Source organism: Plectropomus leopardus, chromosome 3, assembly GCF_026936395.1.
Source record: "Plectropomus leopardus strain MGB_pleo_1.0 chromosome 3, ASM2693639v1, whole genome shotgun sequence".
NCBI classification, from domain to species: domain Eukaryota; kingdom Metazoa; phylum Chordata; class Actinopteri; order Perciformes; family Serranidae; genus Plectropomus; species Plectropomus leopardus.
The window spans coordinates 24,855,667-24,882,194 of record NC_142178.1 but is presented as its reverse complement, the minus strand read 5'-3'; the positions used below and the strand labels follow the sequence as shown (position 1 = coordinate 24,882,194).

Sequence of the window (26,528 nt, the reverse complement as noted above, 5' to 3'; positions counted from 1 at the left end):
TAAAAGTATTTAAAGCTTGAATGACTTTGTTGGCCTTTAGCATTCAACAAATTCAGACTCAGAGATGTAACCTTGCTCTTTGAATTTTGCCACTGTCTGGTAAAGGAGGTACAATTGTGCAAAGAGAGAGTGTCTAATTAGCTTAATTATGAGTTTTAAGTGAGGGATTAACAGATAAAAATCAGAGGTGGGTGAAGATTACAACAGAGAAAAGCAGCTTTTTTTCTGTTTCCATTGAAATGGCTGCCACTCGCAATGAGCTATATGACCTAGAGCTACAGTCAGAGACGATGAAAAAAAAGGTAATTAAAAAATAAAGCAAAGAAAAGGCAAGACCAGAGGAGCAGATGTATGTATTCAAATTTAGCCCAGCTAGTATTTCATTTTAAATAGCATATTGTTGGTGTTATGTTGGAACTGTAAGTGCTACTGTCAATGAGGAGGGTCTGTTGTGTTTTCCCACTGTGAGAAGCAAAGTCACACAGGGGGTAATTATCTGTGACGTGGAGATAGACATGGTTTCCCACCGCACACACACTCAAATACACACCCGACATTTATGCACGGCCATATAGTCCCTTGTGCACAAATGTATGACTCCCACTATGTGTGTGTTTGTGTGTGTTTACTGAGCTATGGATGGGTTGCCCCTCAGAGCCATGGGTTGAGTGAATATTCTTAGCACGTTGGGACAGTCCACAACACAGCGCGTCCCTGTAGACCCCTGCCCTGCCTGCCTGTACCCTCTGATTTGGACAGAGGGCAATCAAGCAGACCCGGTAAACAATACACAGCGAGGCCATGGAAAAACCACAGCAGCTCCTCAATGTATTCCTCTCATATCGCTAGGGACACCAGTGTTTGTCCAATCACTGTGGAGTCGGAGAGAGGCAGTATGGAGGGACTATTAAAATGATCAAGGATGCTGGTTAATGGCCAGTGGAAGATAGGCAGCGGAAGATGACATGCTGTACAGTGCTTTCATAGAGCTTCTTAGGGAACACCCATTAGAGTGATGGCTCTTAGGAAAGATATATATAGTGGAGTGTCAATGGCTGCTTTTCAAAGGCATTTTCTTGTTTATTTTATCCTGGGAATGCCTCCAGAGATCTCAGTTCATTCTGAGCCAGGGGCGAGAGCTGAGGGGGGGATCTGAGGCCCTTCATGTGGCCGTCCTGCAGAGGGAAACTCCCAAACTCTTTTAAGACATCACACAGTGAACCTGTTGGTGCACATGAGAGAAGCTCCAAATACTCACAAAAACAACTTGTGCAATATTGCTCGTGCTTTACGGAGACAATGTTTTGTCATAGATATTTGTCACGAAACTATATTTTCACTGTGACAGGCTGGCCTGACATTTTCATAGGCATTTTATAGAAGCTGAGTGGCACTAAAAAAAGAGGCATTTACAGGTGAAAATACCAACCGAAACAAAAAACAGGGTGTCTGTTGGTGCTTGTTAGGTCAGGTCACAACGTGGTTTGTCGGCAGCTTTTTAAAACACGCACATCTGTTTTGTGATCAGCCACCTCTATGGTTCAGCTTTTGGGAAAGATTTTCAGTGTCATGGTTAAAAGGAAACATGTTGACTGTCAGTCACTTTAAGACCCATTTTAAAGAAGTGATATGCAAGCTTACGAGTAGATCGCCAATGGCAGTGGCTTTCTGTTTCACGAATGACTGTTGCAGGCAAATCCAACAGGGCTCATGCATGGGTTACAAGTTTGTTGCCTTCGATTAGCAAAAGGTCAAAACTAACACAAGAGGAAATGTTACAGATTGAAGCTTGCATGTTGGAAATTTAGTAAAACCCCACTGAAATCCAGTCTCCTAGAAATTGCGTTGGTATGTTACTAAGGTGCTTTCTTAATTACAACGTTGTGGCAACATAATTGCTACATGGATTACGTTTTGAGACAATGTTTTTTCAGGTAAAGAATTAATACATTCATGTACCGCATAGGCTTTGCAAGGAGGAAGTTGGGGAGGATGGCGGACGTACACAGTGCAGGACCTTAATACCAGAACTACAAGTTTATATCCAGACTCATGTCTTTGCTGTAGGCAGCAGAAACATTACGTCTAAGGTTAGAAAATATCATGATCCGGGTTACATTTTAATGTGAAAACAAAGACTCATGTCTTAAGTTAAGGTGTCAAAAGCACTTAGTAAGGGTAAGAGAAAGATTGTGATTGTGAAGTTAATAAGCAACATTTCCTCAGTATGTTGAGAGAAAAACTAATTCACTCTGCACATCTGCATTTTTGCTGTTTCAAATTAGAAGACAGGGCTGCAGATTGTTGTGCTGGTGTCAGGGGTTTCCTCAGTAAAACATCTCTGATAAAATAAGGTTTAAATAAAATAATCTAAAAAATGTCTTTTTTTAGATGAGTAAATTAAGTGCAAATTGCAGCCTGCATATCGCAAGCTGTTTAGATGGAGATGTTCAGCGTAACTTGCACATTGCTTCTTCTTCTGGCTTTTGCTTTGCTTCAATCAGAATCTGTAAAACTTCTTTCTTTTCCTTCAGTAGCCACAAAGCAGTACAAAAAATATTTTCCTCTCTATTGTTCCACTCTATAAGAGCTGTGGTAATGACTAAATAGAATCTGGAGTGTCATCTCCAGACAGAAGTAGAGGAAAGAGTGTTCCTCTCACATTACCTACTGCTACATTGGCAAATGATTAGGCTGCAGAAAACATCTCATTATCAGTATTTATGAGGGAGTGCGCCAGCCGGAGTAATGACAGCTTTACTCCAAAGTGGCACTCTCTCTCTTCCCCTCTCTTTTTCACTGTGCACACACGCACTCTCCCCTCCCTCTCTGTCTTACACACTCTGTTTATCTGTATGCCTTCAGGAGAGATATAAATCGTGAAGATATAGATAGATTTAGATACTGTAAATGTTATCTTACTTTAGTACATTAATGCATTATTCTCTCGCTCTCTCTCTTACCCTGACCCTTCTTGCATGTTTAGCCACCTTTAAAGAGACCTTTTAGTCCTGCTGTGTGTTTGAAAGCCTGTATGTGTGTGCATATACATGTGTGTGTTACCATACTGTATGTCTATCTTTGTGAGAGATCATGTGAGTTTTAGGCTTTAAGAACAAGGACATTTTTACTGCACCTCATTATTTTAGGAGTTTTTTTTATTGTTAAAACTTGAGTTAGTTTTTGAGTTTAGAAAGACGATTAGATCAAGGTTAAGGCAGAGAGTTGAGGTTAGACATACAAAGCAATTCTTACTGGCTATAGATAGGTTTCAAAGATTTTCTTTACCATATAACAAAACTGTGCGGACAATAAGTCTGTGCATTTGAGTTTGTTTACTTCTTTGGCACCTTTGGCATAAGTATTGTATCTTGCTGTATTCTCGTTGTATGTGTACCACAGCAGTTTTAACAAACACAATATCTAATACTCAACCCAGTCAGGTACAACAGGCCACACTCAGAGAAAAATCTGAGACATCCCCACAACAAGTAAACACAGCTGTCTTAGTCCACGTTCACAATGAAGCTGAAGAATCTAAACCTTTTACATGTAAAGGCAACTTTCAGAAACTTCCCTGTCCACACAGAAAAATGGGAAAATTGGTGACTCTGCAGATACAGTTAGAAAGGCTAGAAATGTATTGACCTCACATATCCATGTTTGCAGGAACGTACAATGCTAACATTTTATTTTGGCAACTAGGCAGATTTGTCTGTTTCTGTTGTCAGACAATCGTACAAGAATAAAATTGTGATGTTATTGCAGCTTAAAAATGCTACCTACTAATTAAGGTGTGTTGCAGTTCCTGCACTCCTCTACTTAAAGACTATCAATAAAATTATTATTTTACAAGTGCAAAATTGTCTAATACCATTAGCGTGAATACAACTATGACAATACCTGTATTATTTGATCAGCTACATTGACTTCTCAAAATGAGTACTCAGAAGCCGGGGAAAGTTGGATTCATAGACATAATTAATGTCAGTGTTTATTTGTTTGTTTGTAAAAAATAAAAGCTTTTATTAATGCCATCCAAGCCACCAGCATTTTTATATGCATCTACTCTGAGGAAAATATTTGCAAAGCTCAATTTTTAGGTATGGAAAACTTCCTTTGGTCAAAAAGTTGAACAAAAAGGAAAAGCTGTTCTTTCAATTGAAACCGGCTCAGTGTGGACATGGACTAACATCCTCCTTCAGATCAGTCAGCATGTCAACTTCTTTGTTGGAGGATTTAGTTTCAACTTGGCAAACCTGTTGAAAATCTGGTTTTGGTCACAGATACATACTATCTCTGCACTAATCATTTTTCCATCTGTAGACCCAACCCAAGAGACTGCGGAGATTTCTTATTAGTTTGGATCCTGTTGCCTGAGGGGCCAGAAAGCGATGAGATATTTGACCAAACGCAGAAACCCAATAAGGGGCCATCGATTAGGAGGGCTGAGCACCATATTGGACACTCAGGTGTCTACAAAGAAATTAAAAAGCTGCAACAAATAAGTGGAAAAAATCAAAACTGGGGCACCTTAAATCTCTTTGTCTCTTGGCCACAAGTTAAGCGTCTGTTTATTGTTTATATTTTGGATCCCCCGGGTGGAGGGCGTGTTGACTGCCTGAAAAGGAAGTTGCAGTAGTAGACCTGTGTGGAAGGTGAGATATATTTATATCTAGGATATTTCATAGTCTGGGGCACCTCCCTTCCAGGTGAATCAGTACCCCAGACAGGCTGAATAGTGATTATTATACATCTATATTATGCATATTTGTTTGAATCAGCAGGAAAATAGTTGACAGCATGTTTCCTGGAATGTCAGATAACCGCTGCGGCATCTGCATCTGCTATTGACGTTATTGGATGCTGCTACCGACACCGGGATGTTAACAAAAGCACATGGTGGGATTGTGCTACAAAAGCACATAGTTTTGTGTAGGCAACAGAAGCACATGGTTAGGATTAGGCAACAAAGGCACAAATTGTTAGGGTTAGGCAAATAAGGCACATGGTTAGGTGTTATAAAAAATCACATTTAGGCGGAAGGCAAACACTGGACTCTTGCATGAAAGTCCAGGGTTTGTTGGATCCATTTACTGCCCCAACCATCTGCTCAATAGGGATCTTTGTGCTCCTTACATTACGTCGTTACGGGCAGTGTTTAAACAGGACGCCGTCCAGCATCGTGTCATGCAGACAGCAGATTCCGTCTGGCTGCGTTCTCAACTGACGCCACCCGTCCATGTATCATGCTGCTGCGGCAGGAGTTTTTTTTTTTTTTTTTTTTTTTAAAAAGCGCAATAACTGCCATTTATATTTAGACTTAAGTTTGAAAAAAAGATGAGGATACTAGACACCGATGTTGACTACATTATCTATGAAATGTTTGCAGAAACCATAACAGTAAAGTGTAGACGAACAGATACAGCTTCACAGCTACCTTTTACAAAGTGGTGAAGCTTTCTCAATATCGTCTATATTTAACTTTGACAAGAGGGAATGAGCATGTTTGTGTTGTAAATACTAAGTGTGCAGGGGCTATAATATGAATTGGCTGCAACTGGATACATGTGACTAGGGGGCAAATGGATCTAATGGTAGTCTTAATGCTGGCCTTGAATAATGAGGCCTTTGTCTAATAAAACTGGAAAGCCTCCAAATACCTATAGGGACCTCGGCTAGTTAGAGCAATAACAGTCTATCAAAAGAGAAAGCAAAGTGATTACTTAGAGGGTAATAAATACAAGGTCCATGCTGGGGAGGGACTGGGGGCTAGAGTGGGAGAGAGAGAGAGAGAGAAAGACAGATACAGGGACAAAGAGAGACAGAAAATGAGAAAGAAAAAGCTTAGTGGTTAAAGTGCAGTCTTTTTTTTACCAAGTGCTGTAGCTGACATCTGGTCCAAGCAAAGATATACCAAGCAGCATCCTTATGCATAGCAAAAGTATGGGTAAAAAAGGTGGGTAAATGTGAATGCATTTGCAGGTACCAAATCATTCAGGCTGAAGTTCTATTTGCCTTGTACATCTTTTAATGAAAAGTGAAAAAGTTAAAATGCATTTTGAGCGCGAGGACCTTGATTATTGTACAGGTGACAAGTAAGAAAATAATAAAGAATCAGAATTGAAACTTGTTAACATGTAGAGTTTCTTTTTTCTCCCGGATACTTTGAAAACTACTTAACGTCGTGCTTTGTAATTACTTCACAAAATACTTTAAAATCCTGCTGAAATATGCTACAAGAAAAGGACTACCAAACAAAGAACACAATCAAAGCCACCGTGTGCATTTCTATGGCGGCCAAGGGCAAACACTACACTTGAGAAGGAACACGGAGTTCTGGGGAAATAATGTCCCTTATTCAAAGTGACAAAAGCTTGAATGTCAATATTGTTGTGAGTTTTGAAGAACAGTTTGAAAACCAATCAGTAATACTTTTGATTGCTTAAACAGACAAAGCAAATGGGTAACCCTGGCGCTCATAAAAATTTGCACAGGAACAGGTGCACACATGGACAAAAAGGAAGGAAAGGTTTTCACTGTCTATCCCATTCGCAGCATGCCTTAAATGGTAGAGTCGTGCTGACCTGAAGGAACGGCTTTAGGGCCAGAGATCTGGACACAATAACACCACCATCAATTACAGCCCTGAGAGGGGAAAGAAGGAGTCCAATCAGAGAATTAGAGACATGTGGGGCAGACAGGTGGATCGACAGCCTGGAGGCAGAGGGAGAGGCTGGAAAAGGGGATGACAGAGAGGACAGACTGCTGGTCACCGCTCTGACTAAGTGACGGGACGAGGATAATAAAGAGTCAGTCACTCAGAGCGAGCGGTGGCCTCCGAGGGGGGGCGAGGGGGAGGGTCCGGAGCAAAGTGGTGACAGAAGTGAGAGATGGACTTCATCAAGACTGCTGCCTGATGGTCAGGGTTCAGACTGTTGCTCTGTTTCTGGCCCTCTGTCTTCAGGGCAGGACAGTGTGTGTGTGTGTGTGTGTGTGTGTGTGTGTGTGTGTGTGTGTGTGTGTGTGTGTGTGTGTGTGTGTGTGTGTGTGTGTGTGTGTGTGTGTGTGTGTGTGTGTGTGTGTGTGTGTGCGTGTGCGTGTGCACTGGCTCAATCTTCAATGACTGGTGAGCGATTCATTGCCTCCCACCAGAGTGACCAATGCCTTTCCACTCCAGGCCTTGATCCATTTCAGCTAATGTATTACTGGAGGAGCATGGCTGTCCGCTGTCTGCTGACTGAGCTGGACTGACCTAAACACAGCTTTGCCGAGCTTCACTGGACTGCACTGGGCTTTCCACTGAGTTACCAGAGAGGCGGCGAAGCCTTCATCAAAGCAGATCCAAAGGCGTTTCTTCACCGTGTTCAGATTGCACATTCCAGTTTTAACCATGAACCTGAAATGGCCGTACTTTGCTGCGTTTTACATAATGTTTAGTTTGGGTTGGACACTTAATGAAATTCATCCAAATCTGTGTGCCTCAAAGAAGAGGTGCAAGCAGAGTCTGTGATTTTAAGGCCTTGAGAGGGGAGATATTATCAGGTATTACCTGAACCAGGCTCAACATGAATTACAGTACTCTAGATGCCAGATTAATATCTGTAATCCCAATCCTGTCTCATAAAAATGGAGTTTCACGCAACTCCTTTGTCTCAGCAAATTCTTTTTGAAGTAAACACATCATCCTGGTTTCTAAATAACATAATGAAGAAATTGTGTTAATTACCAGATCCGACAATTTGTAAAAAACAAATATTGATACTGGACATATCAGCCAAAATATCAAATCTTGCAATGGATGCTATGACAGTGATTGTATCACCACAAATTGCTATTGCCGCTGCTGTGATGAGGTCATCATTATCAAATTCATTTAAAAAAAAGAAAAAAACATTGGCTGTGATACAGCTGCCTCTCTCTGTCTGCAGTCACCACTCTGTTGCCTTGTTCAATGTCCTGCTCACAGAACTATCTGATTTGCTGACACACTTCAAGTAAAAGCCTATCAACACTGAAGGCAAAGATGAATCCTGGAGCTGCTGCTTTGGTGAGTGGGAGGACTTCAAGCTGTGAGTTAATAAGACAGCAGATATTACTAAACTTGTATAAAACATCACAGTCTCTTTCACTGAAGATGCAAAAACATCGGCGGTTAACCGCCAAACCGCAGTGACACGTTGCTTTTTCGCCACAGTAAGAAAAAATCCACACTGTCACAGCCCTACTTGCATTACAATATCTACTTGCAGTGACTGCGGCATGATTAAAGTTTTTATGGTTACATTTAGGCACTTGCAGCACATTTAAGGGAAAGGTCATGGTCTTGGCTTAATACTGAAAAAGTCTGCACTGACTTGACTTGATGAGACATTACAGTTTAGTTGTAGGAATATTTGCTCTGTCTCCCATTCACTTATATCAAAACCCATAGGACTGATACATTTAAAGGTGTTTCCTGGAATCACCCTGTTTAGTGCAACGTGACACAAGTCGCCTCCAGAGTGTTAACAGTTTCGAAGTGCTCTGCACAATATTTATTTTGAACAAAAAGTCCTCCAACCCATACGACCACGTAAGTTGTTTGTTCCTACTATCTATTACAGCAGCCCCTGACCACCTTAACATTTCCCTTAAATAGCGCCCCTACTGGTGCCCCACCTCAATGACAGAATAGGTTGTAAATGACCATTAACAGGTGCAGTTTCATGCACGTGGTTAACGTTGTAAAACGGTCGCAGTTGGTTAGGTTTTAAGAAATACGACATACGTGACCCGCAACACATACCTCACTTCCTTAGTTACGTAAAATAACTCAGCATTGACTTTTGGTTTCACATGGGACACAAAGTGCAGTCTCCTGTATGAAACTCCTCTTTTGTTTTGTTTTTGAGTCATCCATCCACCCTGACCTTCTCTCTACACAACACAGATTTTCTCTCTTTATACTACATCACCTGACACCCTCCTCCTCCCATTATTATTACAATGATCAACAGAGGTCAGCACTTAACAGTAATGTAAATATGGGCCGTAATAAGCTGACCCATGTGGTCATTTTTGAAAGAGGACCTTCTCATTATTTGCCATTTTGAAACCATACACTGTACGATAAAGGTGGACTACATGACGACAAAACATCTCGGCCCCCCTCTGGTGGTGGGCTGCAGTATAGGTCGTACTGACAAACTGGGCCAAACTGAAAAATCAAAGCAATGTCAAATTCATTTTTTTCTAAAAATCAATCATTTTAGGTAGGTCTTACCACACTGATGAATGTTCAGGCATTGTTTTCCAATAAATTTGGTTTAAATTACTTATTTAAATCTATAAAAAAGGGATCACCACTCTGCAGACTCTGGCTCCAAATAGCGTCACCAGTGCAAGATGGCTGTTAGTGGGATATTTTTATTTTTATACTGTGATAGGACGTGGAGATGTGTTTTACATCTTTATTTACAGTCATTGATTGGAACTTCGACATCACCTCCTGTTTTGGGACTGTATGTGGGGCTCTTTGGTTGATAACAAGGTGACTGTGACTTCACCACATTAGAAGGATGCTAGAGGAAGATGAACAAGTCCAACTTTTTTTGGGCTGTTTCTGAAATCACTCACTATTGGATATGTTTTCACAATTTAATTTTGGTATCCATATTCAAACTGTTAACTTTTGCATGATGTTGGGCTGTTGCTTGTCAGCGTTTGTTTCACAGTGAAATGTAGTGTTTATAGCATCTACATTTTGTTAAAGCCCCCACACACTTGATAGATGTATGTGACAGTTACGTGACATTACACCTGTCGGCAGCAGCTAATGGCGAGGATAATGATGATTTATACGTATCTGAATACACTGCTATCTGTAAAATAAGCTGCTGAGTATTTGTTATAGTGGGAGAAGTGAGTGACTTTTTTTTTTTTGATTTTATGGTTTCTCCGGAAATATTCCATCTTCATCTGTTGGCCCTCTAAATATGTAAATGGAATAATGGCTCTTAAAAACATTATTTTTGATCATCAATTTGGAGCTCAACACAAACACTTAACACAAGGCTCATAAAAGAGATGATTCTCGTCATGGTGCTCAGTGTGCAATGAGAACAAGAAAGGATATAGAGAGTCAGATAGAGAAGACAGAAGGAAGGGAGAAGGAGGGGGCGTTGTTTTGTCCCTCCTTGGGGACCAGACTGCCCCTCCTGGCTGCCCATTAAAAACTGAATTCCTCCACAAACTGTGTTTTCAGTCTAACTCCTCCAGGGTGCTGCTCGCCACAGCACAAGACAGTCACACCACACTTGTCCTCTTCTCTCCATCTCTCTCTTTCCTGTCGCAGCAAACATTCCCCTTCTTATGCTGCCTGAGACATGTCTACTATCAACATGTGGCACATGTCCTTGACAAGTCAAGAGAATCCTTCGCCATAGGAGTTATGCAGCGGCGTCAACCATGCACCCCATTTTTCTTTCCTTTCCTCCTTCTCTTCATCATCCTGCCTCCCCTCTTTCACTCTCCCTCTCTTAATATTGAGTTGCCGGGGTAAAAGGGGGCCAGAGGAATCTAATAACTGTGACAGTGGGGCTTTTTTGGCATTGTTCCTGAAGCTGTGCAGACACACACAGGGCTGTCTGCTGGCTCTAATGAAAGGTTAAATGAATAGGACAAAGTGACAGGAGGTACAATAAAGAAACAAGAAGGAGGAGAGAATGTGTGTGTGCAAGCATGTGTCCACATCTCTGTGTGTGAGTGTCTCTTGGCCAGCCTCCTTAGCTCAGGGAACAACGAGGACAGCCCCTCCACAGCGCCACAGTATTCAAAACAGATTGGTGTGCGACACGTTGTGTGTGTGTGTGTGTGTGTGTGTGTCATGTATGTGTGTGCGTCTGACTCTCCCGCCAGGACACAGATGCTGAAGAGGAATTCCAGCATGGAGTTCTTTGATAAATGTTAAGGTCACTGGCAGAGGGTAGGGGTGGAGGCTGGGTGGGGAGTGGAAGGCGGGAGAATGGGTGCAATGGGGGAGGAGGCAGAGGGAGTGACGAGGGGGGACGCATGTCTCGTCTTGTGCCTCTCTCTGCCTGTGCCTTGGTGGAATGCAGAGTCACATGAAAGAGGCCCTCTTTCTCTCTCCCTCTCTCTGAGACTCGTCTCTTGTGTCTGTCTCAAAAGCGCCACTGTCCCCCTCCTGACACACTACCTGTCAGCAGATTTCCCCACAGCTCCAAAAAACACACACACACACATTCAGATATGCCCTTCACACTCAGTTTATGAGTGTTACGTTTCCCTCAAACAGGAAAAGTGAACTTAGGCCCAAACAAACACACTGAATCCCATCATCCTTAGACTGCTTAATTACTATGATTATCACTGTAAATAGCAACTTTGTCACCAACAATGACAGGGTAGGACTTCCAGCCTGTCAGCCAGGCTTGTGGCAATGTACTTCATGGCACAGTACAGTTCAACAGATGCAGTATAATCAATTAAAACTGCATATCCCTTGGAGATTGCGACATAGATTGAGACGCTGATAGGTGATATGTCACAGTCAGGTTGACTATGCTGCATCAGGCTAAAGGAGAAAGTTTCTATGAGACTGCATCGAATCAGTTCTATAGAGTTAATCCGTGTGTTCCTACCAAGCCATGAGGTCGAGACCACAGACTGTATAAAAAAAAACATATAACGTGTAGACTGCCGTATTGAAGCCTCGAGTTCAGCATTTCAGCTGTTGCCCATCTTGTTTTTTTGGAGCCAGAAGGGACCATATTTGGATGAGAGGGTGGAGCTTTATAAGGGGTGGACCTGGCTCATAGACTTTAAACTTTAGCAACACATTGCAGCCAGCATGTCACTAAAGGGGCCCCACCCTTTAAATATGGGTAAATTTAGCCTTACTAAACTATAAATGGGTGAGTTATTTAAAAAAATCACCCCCGTACATAAAGGTTTAAATTAGCTACAGAGACCAGAACAGTTTGTACCAGACTGTAAATGTTTATTTCTGCTGTAAAGTTGGCATTTAAACATGGGGGTCTATGGGGATTGACTCACTTCTCAAGACCAGCCTCAAGTAGCCATTCAACGAACTTCAGTTTTTGGCACTTACAGGCATTAGCGTCACTTTTCAGCCCTGGAGGTTCCTGCCTGTTCACGACTCATTGAAATCAACATGAATGTAGATGCTCGGTACCTTGAGTGGTCAGAGGTAGCTACATCACTTCTGCTGTTTACAATGCTTCAAAGGCTGACAAACCAGAGTCTTAGTAAGTGCATGAAGTGCATCATTTGTCAGTGCCTTACAAAACTTTTACAAAGCACAATTGGAAAAAAATGACATTGCTGGTATGACAATGTTTAGGCACAAACACAACTTGGTTGGTGTTATGGGAAGTAGTTAAGGTTAGCAAAATGTGTTTTGGGTTAAAACTGCTCTCTCATTAAAGGTGGAGTCTGCAATTCTGGAGAAAGATTGTTAAACCAAACAATGCACCCCATCATCCATCAGCACTCATTCAGAAGCTCCTGTAATTCTGCAAATGTTATTTACATTTCATTACAGTCATGGTGGAGCAGTTTCACAAGGGGGCGGACCATAGATGTATAATAATAACTATATACTCATTCATTTATTATTATTACATCATATTCATACCAATGGAGTTGTTCGCTTGACGCAAAAGCCTAAAAAGTTTCTAGCTTCCGGGTTCACTTCTGTGATATGTAGCCCACTGAATATGTCCAGTAGTGTTTCCCCCGCTGATCCTGCCCGCGAGTTCCCACTCGGCTCATAGAGTTGTACAGGCGTCTTTTGCAATGGTAGTCTATGGGGAAAATCCTTTTTGGGCCCCAGGGAATTTTTTTGCTGCAATACATTGAGTGACCACTAGGAAAAAAATTGGAAGTAAGGCTGAGTGGTGTCCCTGGGAGCCTGCTGATGATGTTGAAGAGGGAAGGTACCTGTCACAGTGCTGCATGGCTCAATTCGAGCCACATTATTTATTTACCTTGTAGAGAGCCAGGGCTGTTTAGGAACACCATGTTTTTTGTTGGGTTTTTTTTGTGTGCACAGTAAACAGAGAGCCAGCAAACCGCAATGAGATATTGTGATATTAAAGTGTTGACTGTTGAAAGGAAACGGAGAGTGAATGGCTGTCTCGCATTGCAGTGTAACACATTCTTTTGGCCCATCCGTCACAAACTCATCGGTATGCAGCTCACTAAAAACTTCAGCAAACTTTCTTCTTTGCTTACAACAAACAATACGACGACGGCCGTAGTCGTAACTGTAATTCCTACAGGCAGAGGCGGGCTTTGTAACTTGAACCTCATCGACACTCATATGGATGTATTTTCCGAAATGAGTGACACTATCAGGAAGACACATGTTTTACTGGACACGTGAATACATAAAAATGTTCACGACGTAATTGAACACGTACACAATGTACCGACATCATTCACCGATCTTTTATAAGGTACATCTACAGTCACTTCATATAAGCATAAAGAGACCAAACTCTGTTTTAAGCCTGAGTGATAGAGGCTACATTATTCACTCAGCCCACAAGGTTACTAGTGTGCCTGGAACATCATCATTACATTCAGATAAGAATCTTTGTCAGATAAAACTTGGAGAAAGTGAAGTCTTGAAAAACCAAGGTGACTGTTGCTCCCTTGTGATCCAGAATAGATGGGATTTATACATAAGTAACACACCGACATGAACACACAGATTAGCAGCTACACAAACTTACACCATGTCTACACAGGGGGGGCAGCATCAGTAGCACAGTGGCACAGAAACAGCTTCAGTCCTGCATCTGTGTCTGCACAGGATGCACAGTATTGAGTGAATCACCCATGTTTTGACAGCACTCAGAGCCCACATCACAATCTAAAAATGGAAGAAAATAGACTTCAAGCATAAAAAATGTGCTTGTAGATCCATTACACACAAATACTGTAAGCAAAATGCAAGATGGATGACTGAAAATCAGAGCTGAAATGCATCCTGTGTGAACATGCTTTAAGTTGTAAAGTCCTACGAAGAACCTTCATTTTAAACATTGTATCTACATATGGTTTATTAACTGTAGTTCTGACTAAAAAATCTAAATGTGTTACCTTTTATATTTAATAAGGTACCACCACATGAATACAACTTCAGGAAAAGGATGTAAATTATTTTAAGAGCACTAGAGGTGTGAAACAGAGACAACCTTAGTAACAGAGCACTTGAATTCATCTTGACTGATTTTCCTTTTTATTGAGCGTTGGTCGTCTGCCTCTCTGACTGTAGCCTTGTAAAGTCTGAAGATGGGCTGCAGCCATTAATTGTCTTCATCATCTCTTTATCTTTTATTATGATTATTTTTCTAAATTCATCATTTTGTCCATAAAATGTCAGAAAACTGTGAAGCATGCTCTAATTTTATTTAATTATCAGATTATCACAATAGGGACCAATTTCTTTTCTGTTGGTTTTTGTTGATTGACTAATTGATTAATCAACTAATTGTTGCAGCTCTGGTCCAATTTAACAAAAAAAAGTACAACTTATATATAACATTATATGAAGTTTTGATTTATTACAGGATGGTCATATATCTGAAATAGGACTGTGCACTATTATCTAATAACAAAATGTAAAAAGTAGTTAAAACATATAACCTACATTGGGCTACTGGAACGTCCTCTGAATACTTTTCAGAGTGACTCAAATCTCTCTTGATTCATTTGTTTGGACTTTGTGTTCTGAAAATGGCTTCTCTGGACTGTATCTGTTCATCTTTACCGATCCACACAATGAAAAAAGGTTTGTCTTTGTTGAAGTCAAATGGGACAGAAGCCATTAACTTGTACAAAACGCCATATGATGTTTATAATATTCAGTCTACCTTCACATTTCTCAAGTGTGACACATTTATGAAATCTCAAGGGTTTTGCCACAGTCCCTTATTTAACTCTGACAGTATTGATTTATCGGAGAACATTGAAGCATTTAATTTTCAAAGATAGTTTGAAGCCTCTGAAATGATAGTGAAATGATTAATAGTTGACTGGAAGGTAGAAAATCAACCAAAAAATGTGTGTTTTGGGAAATCGTATGCGGTAATGTCAAAGATATGCAATTTGTTTATGATATAATAAAGGTAGCAAAATGTAACCTTTGTTCTATGAGCACACCTAGAGTCCACTAATGGGCTCTATAAGCTTGCCAAATCACTCCAGTGAAGAAGCATAATGACATTTTCGTGTAATGCTTTTGCCATTCAGGGCAGACTCAACAATTATTTCTGGTACTTACTGGTTAAATGGCTATGCTATTCGGTTTTCACAAAGTTATATTTCCAGTAGACACAAGGTAACAAGGTTTGGGGGCTCCACCTGTGCACAGTAACCTGAGTTACAACATGTAATGTTTGTTTGTTTCTGTCGTTCATACAGGAGAAGTTACTCTGCAATAGACTATATGGCTTAAAAACCAGCTGCTTTGCTCTTTGATTTGCTGCCAACGGGACGCAAAGTTTTGACCTGAGGCACCAACTGCATGAGGCAAAAGGTAAGTCACTGCAAACAGATCTTAAGTGGCTAACTAACTAGTAAAAGCAGGCCAACAACAAAACCCCCATCCATGGTTACTTGTCTGATGCAGTCACAAGACTGCCAGTGGTTACCAAACCTCCTACAATGATCAAGGATATGAAGAACTGGGAGGGTGAAGGAGCAAAAACCATTAGAGCTAGATTTAAGTAATATTATACATATTTGAGCATGACAGTGATGCCTTTAGGACTGAGGTGCTTGCACCAAGGTCCGCAAGCATCACTGAAGTGCTCAAATGACATCAAAGTACACCCTCGAGTGTAGTATTGCAATTATACAACTCTTCCCAACAAAATAAAAATGTATAATCAAAACGTATTCATGTTTTTGGGGCAATTAGGTCTCACAATATAAAGCTTTGTGCAACTGAGTCTGACTAATAACTGGAAAACAATCACTCACGTCAGTAGAATCCTATATGAAATGAAACCTAGTGTATTACTCCAGTAAGTAGGTTGAACCTTTGTAACTACGTAGCAACGGACATTTTTCTAGTCCCTGTTGAGTCCGCTGGCCAACTTGTGTTTATGCTTTCAAGAGATCGTGGGGATCCCCAAAATAAATAAATACCGCAGATATAAACACAGAAATGCTTAGCTTGCTCGCTCTTATTACAACTAAGATACCTGCTGACCAAAAATATTTTTCCATATACAGATTTAGCTATTACATCTGCAAACTTTACCTCTATGTTTAAGCTAGTAGCTCCGCATCATGGCACATCCGATGGAGGATGCCAAACATTTCCAATAACTCAAGAGCAAGGTAATGTCCAAAAGTAAAATTTAGTGTAAAAACGAGTGATCGTTTCCAAAATATTCTGTTTCATTCTTCTTCTTGAAGGCTTTAGCCTTTCAAAAACGTTTCACTGCGGTCCTAATCACGTAGCCTACATTTCCCATCATGCCTAGGGCTGGACTGAGTGGTTTTTAGTTTGTAGTTAAGTTTGCTGTTTTATGTTCATACACGAAAATGTCACTTTATGTCAGTGTTTATAACGTGTCTGTTCAGAATATGGTGGTTTATGCTGGTTAATGTCGTCTTTGTGTTAGTTTAACTGTTTGCACCATTAGTGAGTTGGCTGTTACTTTTCTTGAAAAACTTCGCGAGAATTTCAAGAGAAGAGTTTGTGATATAGAGATATATTAAGAAATAGCGGAGTAAGTCTTTTAGTGATGAGAAAGGTGTGCTGTCATGGATATTTGAGCACCTTTAAATGTCTTGTCGACCAATCAGATTGCTTGGGTGGAACTACTTGTTTAATAATCAAGGACAAGACAGGAGAGTGAGTAATGAACCAGGAAACACCGTCACGCTGGATTCCTTCAGTGTTCATTGTTCAAGACGTTTTTACCAGGAGCCAAATTATCTGCAGAGGTCTCCTCCTCTCAGAAACAAATGGAAGCAGTTATGTAAAACTGCTAAAAACACTAAATAAAGTGGGGTGTCAGTGGATAAAGCAGGTGCCCCACATATGAAGGCAGTGTCCTTGCTGCAGCAGCCGTGGGTTCGATTCCACCTCACGGCCCTTTGCTGCATGTCATCCCCTCTCTCTCCCCCTTTTACGCTATCACTCTTTCCTATCTAACAAAGGCAAAAATGCAAAAAAAAAAAAATTTAAAAAAAACATGAAATAAAGCAGTTTCACGTTAAAAATCAATATTTTTTCCAATGCCACTCTTCATGAAGGGGCTGCTAACTACGGTGGCTGATGCGAGAAACGCATGTATCTAGAGCCAGTGTGGTTTGTTTGTTCTTGTCTACTGTAGAAACATGGCGGTGAAGAAGGCAGACAAAAACACGACAATTCTTATTTTCAGGTGATTTTACTCCAAAGAAAATATACTTATTATACTATGTACCAATTCTGCTTATATATCCCACTAAATCCTACACATTGGACCTTTAGGGAGTACTTTGGTGTACTGTGAAAGAAGCCTGAAGAGGAAAATGTCTGGAATGAAGTGTGAAGTTTACTTGGTCCTTTCTCTGGACACTACATAAACAGGTTTTAAATGAGAGAAATCGGGATTGAGGAGCCGAGGAATCATTTCAAAGGCTACTCAGGTAAAAATAACATTGTCAGGCACAGTTACTAGCAAAGGACCAGACACTCAGGGCAATAATTCCAAAGTCAACATGCTACGTCTCAGTCCTCAGGAATTTTTCATGAGCCACCACTTATCTTGTCATATCAGATTTCTTCCACCAGCTTTTTTGGAGAGAAGAGAAAAGACACCTTTAGGGCAAATTATTCTCTTTTAATCAAATCACTCTGTATGGCCTGAGGAGATCTTTCCATGCCTTTTGAGTCACTGAGGCATGGGCCGCTAATGCACACACCCACAAAAAAAAAAAAAAAAAAGCAGACAAACAAACATCCACACATACAGTGTGTATTGAAACAGCAGCAGTTTGGTGTCTTTTTATCTGAGAGAAAGAAATGAGACTCAACAGGAAAATAAAAAATACAAGAAGAAAGCAAGGAACAAAGTGGTGTCTGGAGTTTCCATCACAAGTGAAATCCCAGATTTTCTCACTCACTGTTCATGGAACAAAATCGAACAACTTTATTCTGGAGTGCAGTCAGTGCAGGAGGGAGCTATAAAATATAAATTATACCACATAACCCTATACCTCCCAACTGAGCCATTTGGTTACAACTATACTCCTGTTCGTTACACAAGTCCAGCGTCTCTAGTATTTCTATAGCGTCGACATGAATTATATTCTAGCCCTGCTGAAGAACGTATGGATTACAAGTGAAATGTAATTTCCCTACCGATCGGACAGTTGCCACCCAGTGACACTGAAGTGTTTATTTTACACAGTTGCCGGTAATTAGTTCTGGACAGAATCAATTAAGGCCACCCCAAATTACAGCTGAAAATGTTGAGAATCATGACCGTGTCTAGGAGGACAGAAAAATGCAGCAGAGGGTGTATTTCTAAAGGCTGAGTTGTGCAAAATGTGTTCTATCATTTCTCACTTTAAACAAATAAAGACTGAGGGAGTGTGCGGCTTCTGCACACACTGGGTGTGTTCATGTAAGACCAAAGTTTTCCTGATTCCTTCCTTAAGGAATATGATAGTGTTTGGATTAGCATGTGAAATGAAGTCTGCTCAAAAAAAGAAAAGACGCAAAAAATGTAACACATGTAAGTACAAGTATCGGCTTACAGTTTAAACACAGCTTGTAATACTGAGCCTGAGTTTAATCTCATTAACTTTTCCAAGTGTGATCTATATTCAGAGACGGCTCTATCATTCATCAGATTTTAAACTGTTAGAGATCTCGATCTGTGTGATGGGACAAGACTAAACACATCTTACATGCTCGTGTCATAACAGCCCTACCTATCTACTTATTCTGCTATTTATTTCTCTTTTTTTTAACTGAAGAATAACAGGAACACAGACCAAATTTCATAATGTATTTGGAGGAAACCGGAGAGTTTTCATGAGTATAAGTGTGTGAAGATTTAGTTTCTCACTTTGTGTTCCCAGGTACAAAAAATATAATTATGTCTACTATATGTATATTGTTTTAAATCAAGTATGTCTCACGCTGTGCTCTTTATTAAATTAGGACTCCTGCCATCCAATTTGTTTTAACATTTCACAGTGTCTCTGTTTAGTCGCTAAAGCCGGCAGCTTCGGTTACAGTGTCTTGTTCAAAGATTTTCATCTCGAGCCACCGCTAGGTATATGACCCTGCTCCCCCTTTCAAAATATTACCTTTTCTGTCACTGCCAAGACACACTATCAGTCACTCGAGAGAATATTGGGGCTGAGGACAGATGGAGAGGAGCACAGTCGTACCAGTGCGGCAGTGACCCGCTCCTGGATAAATAAAAACACTGCAAGAATGTTGCTTTGATGGCTGTCGAGGCTGAATACCTGTTAGTGAAAGAGTGAAAGTGCACATTTCCCTTCATCTAAAATAAATTTTGTTTATTTTTTCTTCCTGCTCTGCACTTGCACACTTTCACCCGTGCATCGCTGGGGTTAAGTTGTTCACATTAGAGCCTTGTCATGACTAAAACTGCACTGAAAATGGGTCTGAACATGGAGGTCAAGCAGTGATAATCGCCCTAAATTAATCACATGGAAATAAGCAAGTACACAAATAAAAAGAACCCCGCACAGAAAATATATAAAGGTTATCAATATATCCTTTATGCACTTAGCACCCATTCTCTTCAAATAACGAGGCAGGGAGGGAGAAAGTGAGAAGACCAGGGGAAATGGAGAGGATGGAGTAGAGGGGAGAAGAGGAGCAAAGAGTTCTCGATGTGAGCAGTAATCAGAGGAAGCCAGCAGGGGGGACAGGGAGGGTTGGTGGGGTCAGAGTGGAGCACCACTAAGCAGCCTTTCTCTTCATTAGCAGCCTCTCTAAGGGGGGCGTCACAGGCCTACCTGTCCAGCAGATTATTGAACCGACTAACCAGTGGCTCCCACCCCGCGCACACACACACACACACACACACTCACACACTCTCCCCTCTCTGATTCCCACAGACCCAGAGGAATCACGACCTAGCTGCAGCCTCGCTGACAACTTTAACTTTTTCTTTAACCTCACGTAGCGGCGATATAGGCTGAATCTACTCAGAGCATAACAAGGATGTTTTCCCCATTACTTTATGAGCTGTTTTGTTGTCTAACCTTTTATGTTTTTATGTATTTTCCAGCAAAAACACACCAGCAGCTTATTCTCTGTCTATAACTCTGAGGATGTAATAAATATATAATTATGTGACATGAGTGAGAGAGAAAAACATACATAAAAAGAACAACATTTTAGCTCGCGTGACTTAAAGGAAATTTGAAATGCAAAAAGCACCGTGGAGATAGAAGTAATGAAATGACACTCTAGGAATGTAAATTGGTCAGAGGAGTAGCAGCACCGGCTTAGGCTCATGAAACATCCCTGACACACACTCAGACCAGGCCAAAACACTGTGCAAGACATTAATCTCACACACATCTCACTGATGAAAGTGTGAAGGTACTTTTGTGTTGCTTTTAAGTGGAGCCATTCATCTCAATCTCTCTCTCGCTGTTCCTCTTTTTCTACTTCTCTCCCTTCGTCTTCTCTGTCTCCTGGAGCATTCAGAAACGTCCATGCCGAAATGTCTTACACTGACATGAAATGTCTCCCTGTACTTCTGCTTGTGTTTTCACTGTCACAGGTTGACCAAGAGCTCCCTGAGTTTTCCTCAGGGGATGGCAAACAGGCACCAAAGCAAGTGTGTTTAGCAAAAAAATAAAACATAAAAATCAGATTACAGTGTTATTCCGCTCCAATAAATATAAAAAGAAACATTTTAAATGACCTAAAGCTTTTGTTTGCATTAACATCTAACAGGCAAACTTCCCTTGTTTGTATGACACACTGATAAAGACTTCCACAAACACACAAAATATCAGCTGAAACAACAGAGTGAATATTTCAAGAAATCAATAAAACGTTGCAGGAAAAATATAACACACTTGCAGAAGGAATTCTGCAGAAAGGTGAAGCAGGATTTTCAGCAGAGGGATTTTAGGCCTGAAAATAACTTGAGAAATGTTGCTGTCAGCTATGAAATGAAGTCTGCTCACATTCACTTAACCAAACACACATAGCACGTTTTTATCAGCCCCGTTTATGTGTTTGCTATCTGAAGACGCTGCACTAAATTGCACAGATTTCAAGAGTTCACTTGTGTGTGTGCGTCTGCAAATATGCAGGCCTAAATCTACAGGTAGCAGAAAGTGTCTCATAAATACATCAAAAATTAAACAGTTCTTCAAAGTTTATGTGGAGTTAACGATTTTCTATTAAGATGTCACGTTATGTTTTTAATTTGTCTATGGGGAGCAGAGAGCACTTTTAAGGCTTGACCAAAACTATAAAACTATATTGATATTTTGTAAACTTATTGCGGATGTTACAGATTAGGTCTAATTTCTGATTTTGGTCAAAATGTGCTTATAAATGCTACGATGACTGAAAAAAAAGATTATACAAGACACAGAGGAAAGAGACAGAAAAGAAAAGGATCCCAACAAGCAGAAGAAATTATTTTTCTTTTAAATGCACGCATATAAACAAATCCAGCGAATGAGTCATATGAATTAAAAACAAGTTTGGGAAATAAAGCCCTCATAAAGACTGTTAAGTTTGCGTCCGCTCAGATGACAGATCAGCACATCATTTGTTAGTGAAAAAAAAGTTTCGCAATTTATATTTGTAGTGTGTTTTTCTCTTTGTACGTTAAGGACACGGGTAGAAAAATCATATTTACCATTGCTGCATGTTGTATCTGACAGACCCCGGGGCTCCTGGCACTTTTCAAACTTGGCGTCTTCAAAAAAGTCTGATTTCGCCCTCAAGTGGGGAACTTTCTCCTCTTCAATGCTGCGCGCCGTCGGAGGTGATTCACGATCGGTGTTCCTTTCACAAACCTCTCATCGCCGTTTATGACAGTTTTTAGGAACAACACGGAAAAACAGTCACTCTTTTTTTTTATCCCGATAATCGCCGCTTCACTGAGAAAAACGCGCGTCAAGACGTTTGGAAACGCGTCGGTCTCACGGAGAGGAACGCACCACCGCGACACTCGGTCCCCTCTTCTTTTCCCCAAAGCGTAAACTGAAGAAGTAAAGGAGACAGTGGGGATCGCTGACAACCAGAAGCTGCCTTGTAACTGCTTGTCCTACCTTGAGAAAAACGCTAACAAAAAACCGCCTTCCTACACTCCCCCGATGATTTCCTTCTGCAGAGTCAGCGCAGTGCGCCGAGAAGAGCTGCGGACGGTCCGGGCTGGAGAGAAGGTGGCTGCTGTGAATTCAGACCAGTGTTTTACACGCCGTGTGTGACTGTAACCCGAGTGACTGTGGGTCCAAGAGTTTGAGTCGATTTACGATGTTATGTCAGGAAGATGAGTCACATCTTTGTGCTACAAAAATGTGCCAAAAACGCACAAGATAAGAAATCGGCAATGAGACGCGCATTTACAGCAGCGATGACTATGTGATATTTTTCCCCTCAGTGTGTGTCTACTTTAAATGTTTTGTAATCTGTATTTCTCAAAAATATCAACTTCAAGAAAAGATATATAATGCAGCCAAAATAATACGAAATAAATACATTTTCCTGCCATCTTTTAAACGGTGTATTAACTTTTCGGGCGAACAAGCTGCATTTCATTAAAGCAAACTTTCACTTTTTTTCACTTTCTCTGCCCTCGCGGGTACAGCACACGCACGCCTCTTGCGCGAGCACACGTGTTTTAGGCAGTTGGAAATAGTTTATGGTTTGTACTGCAGGGATGTGACACTGATTTCCTAAGTTGTGTCCCTCATACCCCTCAGAAGTGGGCGCGCTCATTAAAGTTTCACTTGTTTTTATGAGGATTTGCTCAACATTTGACTGAGACATCTCAAGAGTGAAGAGTTGAAGGAGTGTGTGTGTGTGTGTGTGTGTGTGTGTGTGTGTTTGAGGATAGAGTGAAGCAGAAAGAGAGACATACAGTGCTCCTCAGAGTGACTGGCTGCCTCAGTTTGGCTCCTCCACCGGGGGTGAGAGAGGCAGCAGAATCCCAGGGCAGTCATTTCTATCAAGTCAAGCGTCTGGAAGCCCCACTTGCATGTTTGGTCAAGGGGTAAATAATAGATCAGGGATTAGGCTTGTGTAGAATTCATTCCAGGGTAACAAGCTACTGAGGTCCCAGGATATGCATATTCATTGGTTGGCCAAGGCCGTGGGAGAGCGAGGACCATATGCCTGTTTGTCAGAGGGCTTACATTGCTAATTAAATGAGATATTACATACTTATGTGAGCAACAAAACAAAAAGCCTTTAAAGGATTGTCCATAAAAAAAATTAGGTGTTTGGATCTTTTTGTGTTGACTTGAAATGCTTTGATGCTGCGTTAATTTGATTCACTAAGTGGTTTTTTATTCAGTGATGTTGATTATATACATGTAGACACCAGAGGCTGTGAAAGAGTAATATGACATAAACTGCGCATCAAAGCAAAACATGACCTTTTTTTTTACTTTGCTGTTAGCATGTTGCCAAATTATTACATTAAATATCTCTGTTGCACTAAACCCAAGATGTGTGATGGTATAGTTATGATAGTGGGTGTGTGGACAGCCATACTCATATAGCTTTTTCTTTACTCTATAATTGTTGGAACAATTATGCCTCTGTATTGCTGTATGGTGGGCTGCACAAGCAGGGTCAAACAAACCATTAGCTTTTTGTTTTTGAGGCAAAAAAGTTTTTTAGAATTGTAATTTTCTGACAAAGTTATAGATCTAAGATCAAGTACAAGATAGAATGTGTTGTGGGCCAGCTTCATCTCCTAGAAAAATTACATTTGCATTAGTTTAAAACAGTAAAGACTTGTATAGAAAGAAGCTTTATAAGCAAATAAGTGAATGAATGAGGAAATGTTTTTAATGAACATTTTCTAAATCATAAATTGTTCTCATGAGTTTCTGAGCTCTTCCTCAGATTTTTTTTTCTCCTCAGCAGCAGTTTGTTGAGTTTGAATCACGGGATGTAGAATTGATCGGTCAATCAGTTTGTAGTTGGGTTGATCAGAGCTGATCAGGTCGAATGGATGGATCAAAAAACCTGCTGCAGAATCAAGTGAGAGCATACTTTTAGACCCGGGGCTGGACCATGGGATGCACAGTTTCCATGGGAACACAACTGATTTGATCTTAAAGTAGTTTGGAAAAACACCTCATATCACTAAAATGAGAATGTGGTTGTTTTAAGAAATCTAACATTGTATTTATTAATAAATGAACAGTTACGTTTTACTTTACACTCCTCTGGCATTCTGCTGCTCCATTTGTGCCCATAGTACACTCTGTCCTTCGAGAGTTTGCTGCTCTGAATAACCAAACACTATATATATATATATATATATATATATATATATATATATATATATATATATATATATATATATATGTATATGTATATATATATATATGTATATGTATATATATATATGTATATATATATATATATATATATATGTATATGTATATATATATATATATATATATGTGTGTGTGTATATGTATATAGAGATATTCCATCACCGCTTCTAATGAGTGGTCTGGTTCCAAAAATGGAAAATCAATATATGGCCGCAAATGCCGATATCGTGATGCAAATAAATGAATGTGTGAGAAACCCTAATCACTGGCATGGCTTTCCACTGCTGCAGGCAGCTCTTGGTGAGTAAAGAAATGGAGTTTCACTCTGAACTCGCAGCATTTTTTTAAGGGTATCATCTAATCTTGGCTATTTAACAAACTTAAGTGCAACTTATGACAACACAAACTGTACTGAAAAACATTCCAAATGGTGTTGATATCATGTTTCTGATGTGGCTGTTTTTTGCTACCATGATATTTTTGCATTTTCTTGCTCTGCTGTTAGTGAGAAGTTGACTGTTGTTTTTTTTTTTTTTATAACTGATGGCTGTAAATTTAGATTGCAGGGAGCCAGTAGATTGGTGAAATGCCGCTCCCTATTTCTTCAGTGTATGTAGCCAGACATTACATATTACACCTTTAATTTCACAAATGTCCCTTAAAATTAATGGAGCATGGCACTACAGACTAAATTCAATAACTTTGTGATATTTGCTTATTACAAATATGAATCTATATGTCAGCGTAAATGTCAGGCAATAGGCAAAAAGGTATTTACATTGTTATCTCAGGATGTGTTTCAGCTGTTTTATTAATTGCTCCACTTGCTTCTGAAAGCACAGACGCACTTCCAATTTAGTCTTTTTTATCCTGTTTTCTGCACATAACGACAGTGACTGTGTATTGGCCTCTGACCGCTGCCAAAACTTTGGCGATCATGCAGCATCACTGTGGCTGAGCACATCCTGCATAAACACTGATCACATTGTTTTTCCACCAGAGCACATTGGAAACTTTGTTTTTTAACTGTTAAATGGCACATACAGTACATATTGTTGTGCCAAGTGTTTAAGCAAAGAAACATAACATGAACAAACAAAAAAACTGGGGTTACCAGCCTTAAAAAGTATACAGTATCCGATGGGCCCCACTGTGTACCAGCGTTGGCATTTAAGTCGACACTGACATTAATTGTACACTGTACAAGAAGCCAGTAAAGGCGTCTTGATAGAGAAGGAGAGTACGTGTTTATTTGTCCCTATGACAGAATCCCACTGTTCACTAATTATCCAGCGGGACCGCTGATAATGAGCTATTGAACCTGCTACTGAAGTGTTCCACCGCCTGGGAGGGCCATCAGCTGCTGCACCGCCCTCGCACATCCATCAAATCCACAGAGGTCCTCCTGTTCATTAAGCTCCAGTCACTACCAAAGCATAGACCGGTCCAGAAAGGTCAGTTTGACCATCTCAGAGAGCCGTTGAGACTTCTCAAAGGGCCGGCTCATACTGTGAGTTGTCTTCACAAATCAGGACACAGCTGATGGCTCCGAGGGTGTTTCTTCACTGCATCCCAAAGGTGTAGGTTTAGTTTCAACATTGGGGTGACACATATTAAACAAGGGTTCCTCACGAAGAACATTTTGAGCATCAAACACTCAATTTTCTGCTTTCTGGTAAATTTGTGCACCAATTTGTGCCTTTTCTGTGTCAATTTATCTGTAGATGTCTTTAATTCTGTCACCAAAGATGTGACATTTCTGGTGCCAGATCGATGTCTCTTATAGTAACTTATTGTTTTCTTTTATATAAGTAATGTGCTTCTAATGGTGGAATGTATCTAAGTTACAAGTACTGTACTTAAGTACAAATTTGAGTCTTTTATTTCCATGCCACTTTATACTTCTACTCCAGCAATATTATACTTTTCACTTCACTACATTTATCTAAAATAACTTGTTACTT

The 26,528-nt window shown here is 40.4% G+C and overlaps 2 protein-coding genes across 2 annotated transcripts in view; one reads left to right on the top strand and one right to left on the bottom strand.

Moving 5' to 3' along the window:
- The window catches only part of bnc2 (basonuclin zinc finger protein 2), a 189,125-nt gene extending 166,740 nt beyond the window's left edge, over positions 1 to 22,385 (bottom strand). Inside the window, exon 1 of the mRNA XM_042484899.2 lies at positions 21,906 to 22,385. Coding sequence (XP_042340833.1) covers positions 21,906 to 21,908 — 3 coding nt within the window. The 5' untranslated portion in view covers positions 21,909 to 22,385. The remainder of the gene's footprint in view (positions 1 to 21,905) is intronic.
- cntln (centlein, centrosomal protein) overlaps positions 1 to 26,528 on the top strand; it is a 192,478-nt gene that overhangs the window by 53,366 nt on the left and 112,584 nt on the right. The window contains exon 2 of the mRNA XM_088075937.1: positions 15,454 to 15,568. The gene's annotated coding sequence lies outside the window, so the exon portion shown is untranslated. The remainder of the gene's footprint in view (positions 1 to 15,453; positions 15,569 to 26,528) is intronic.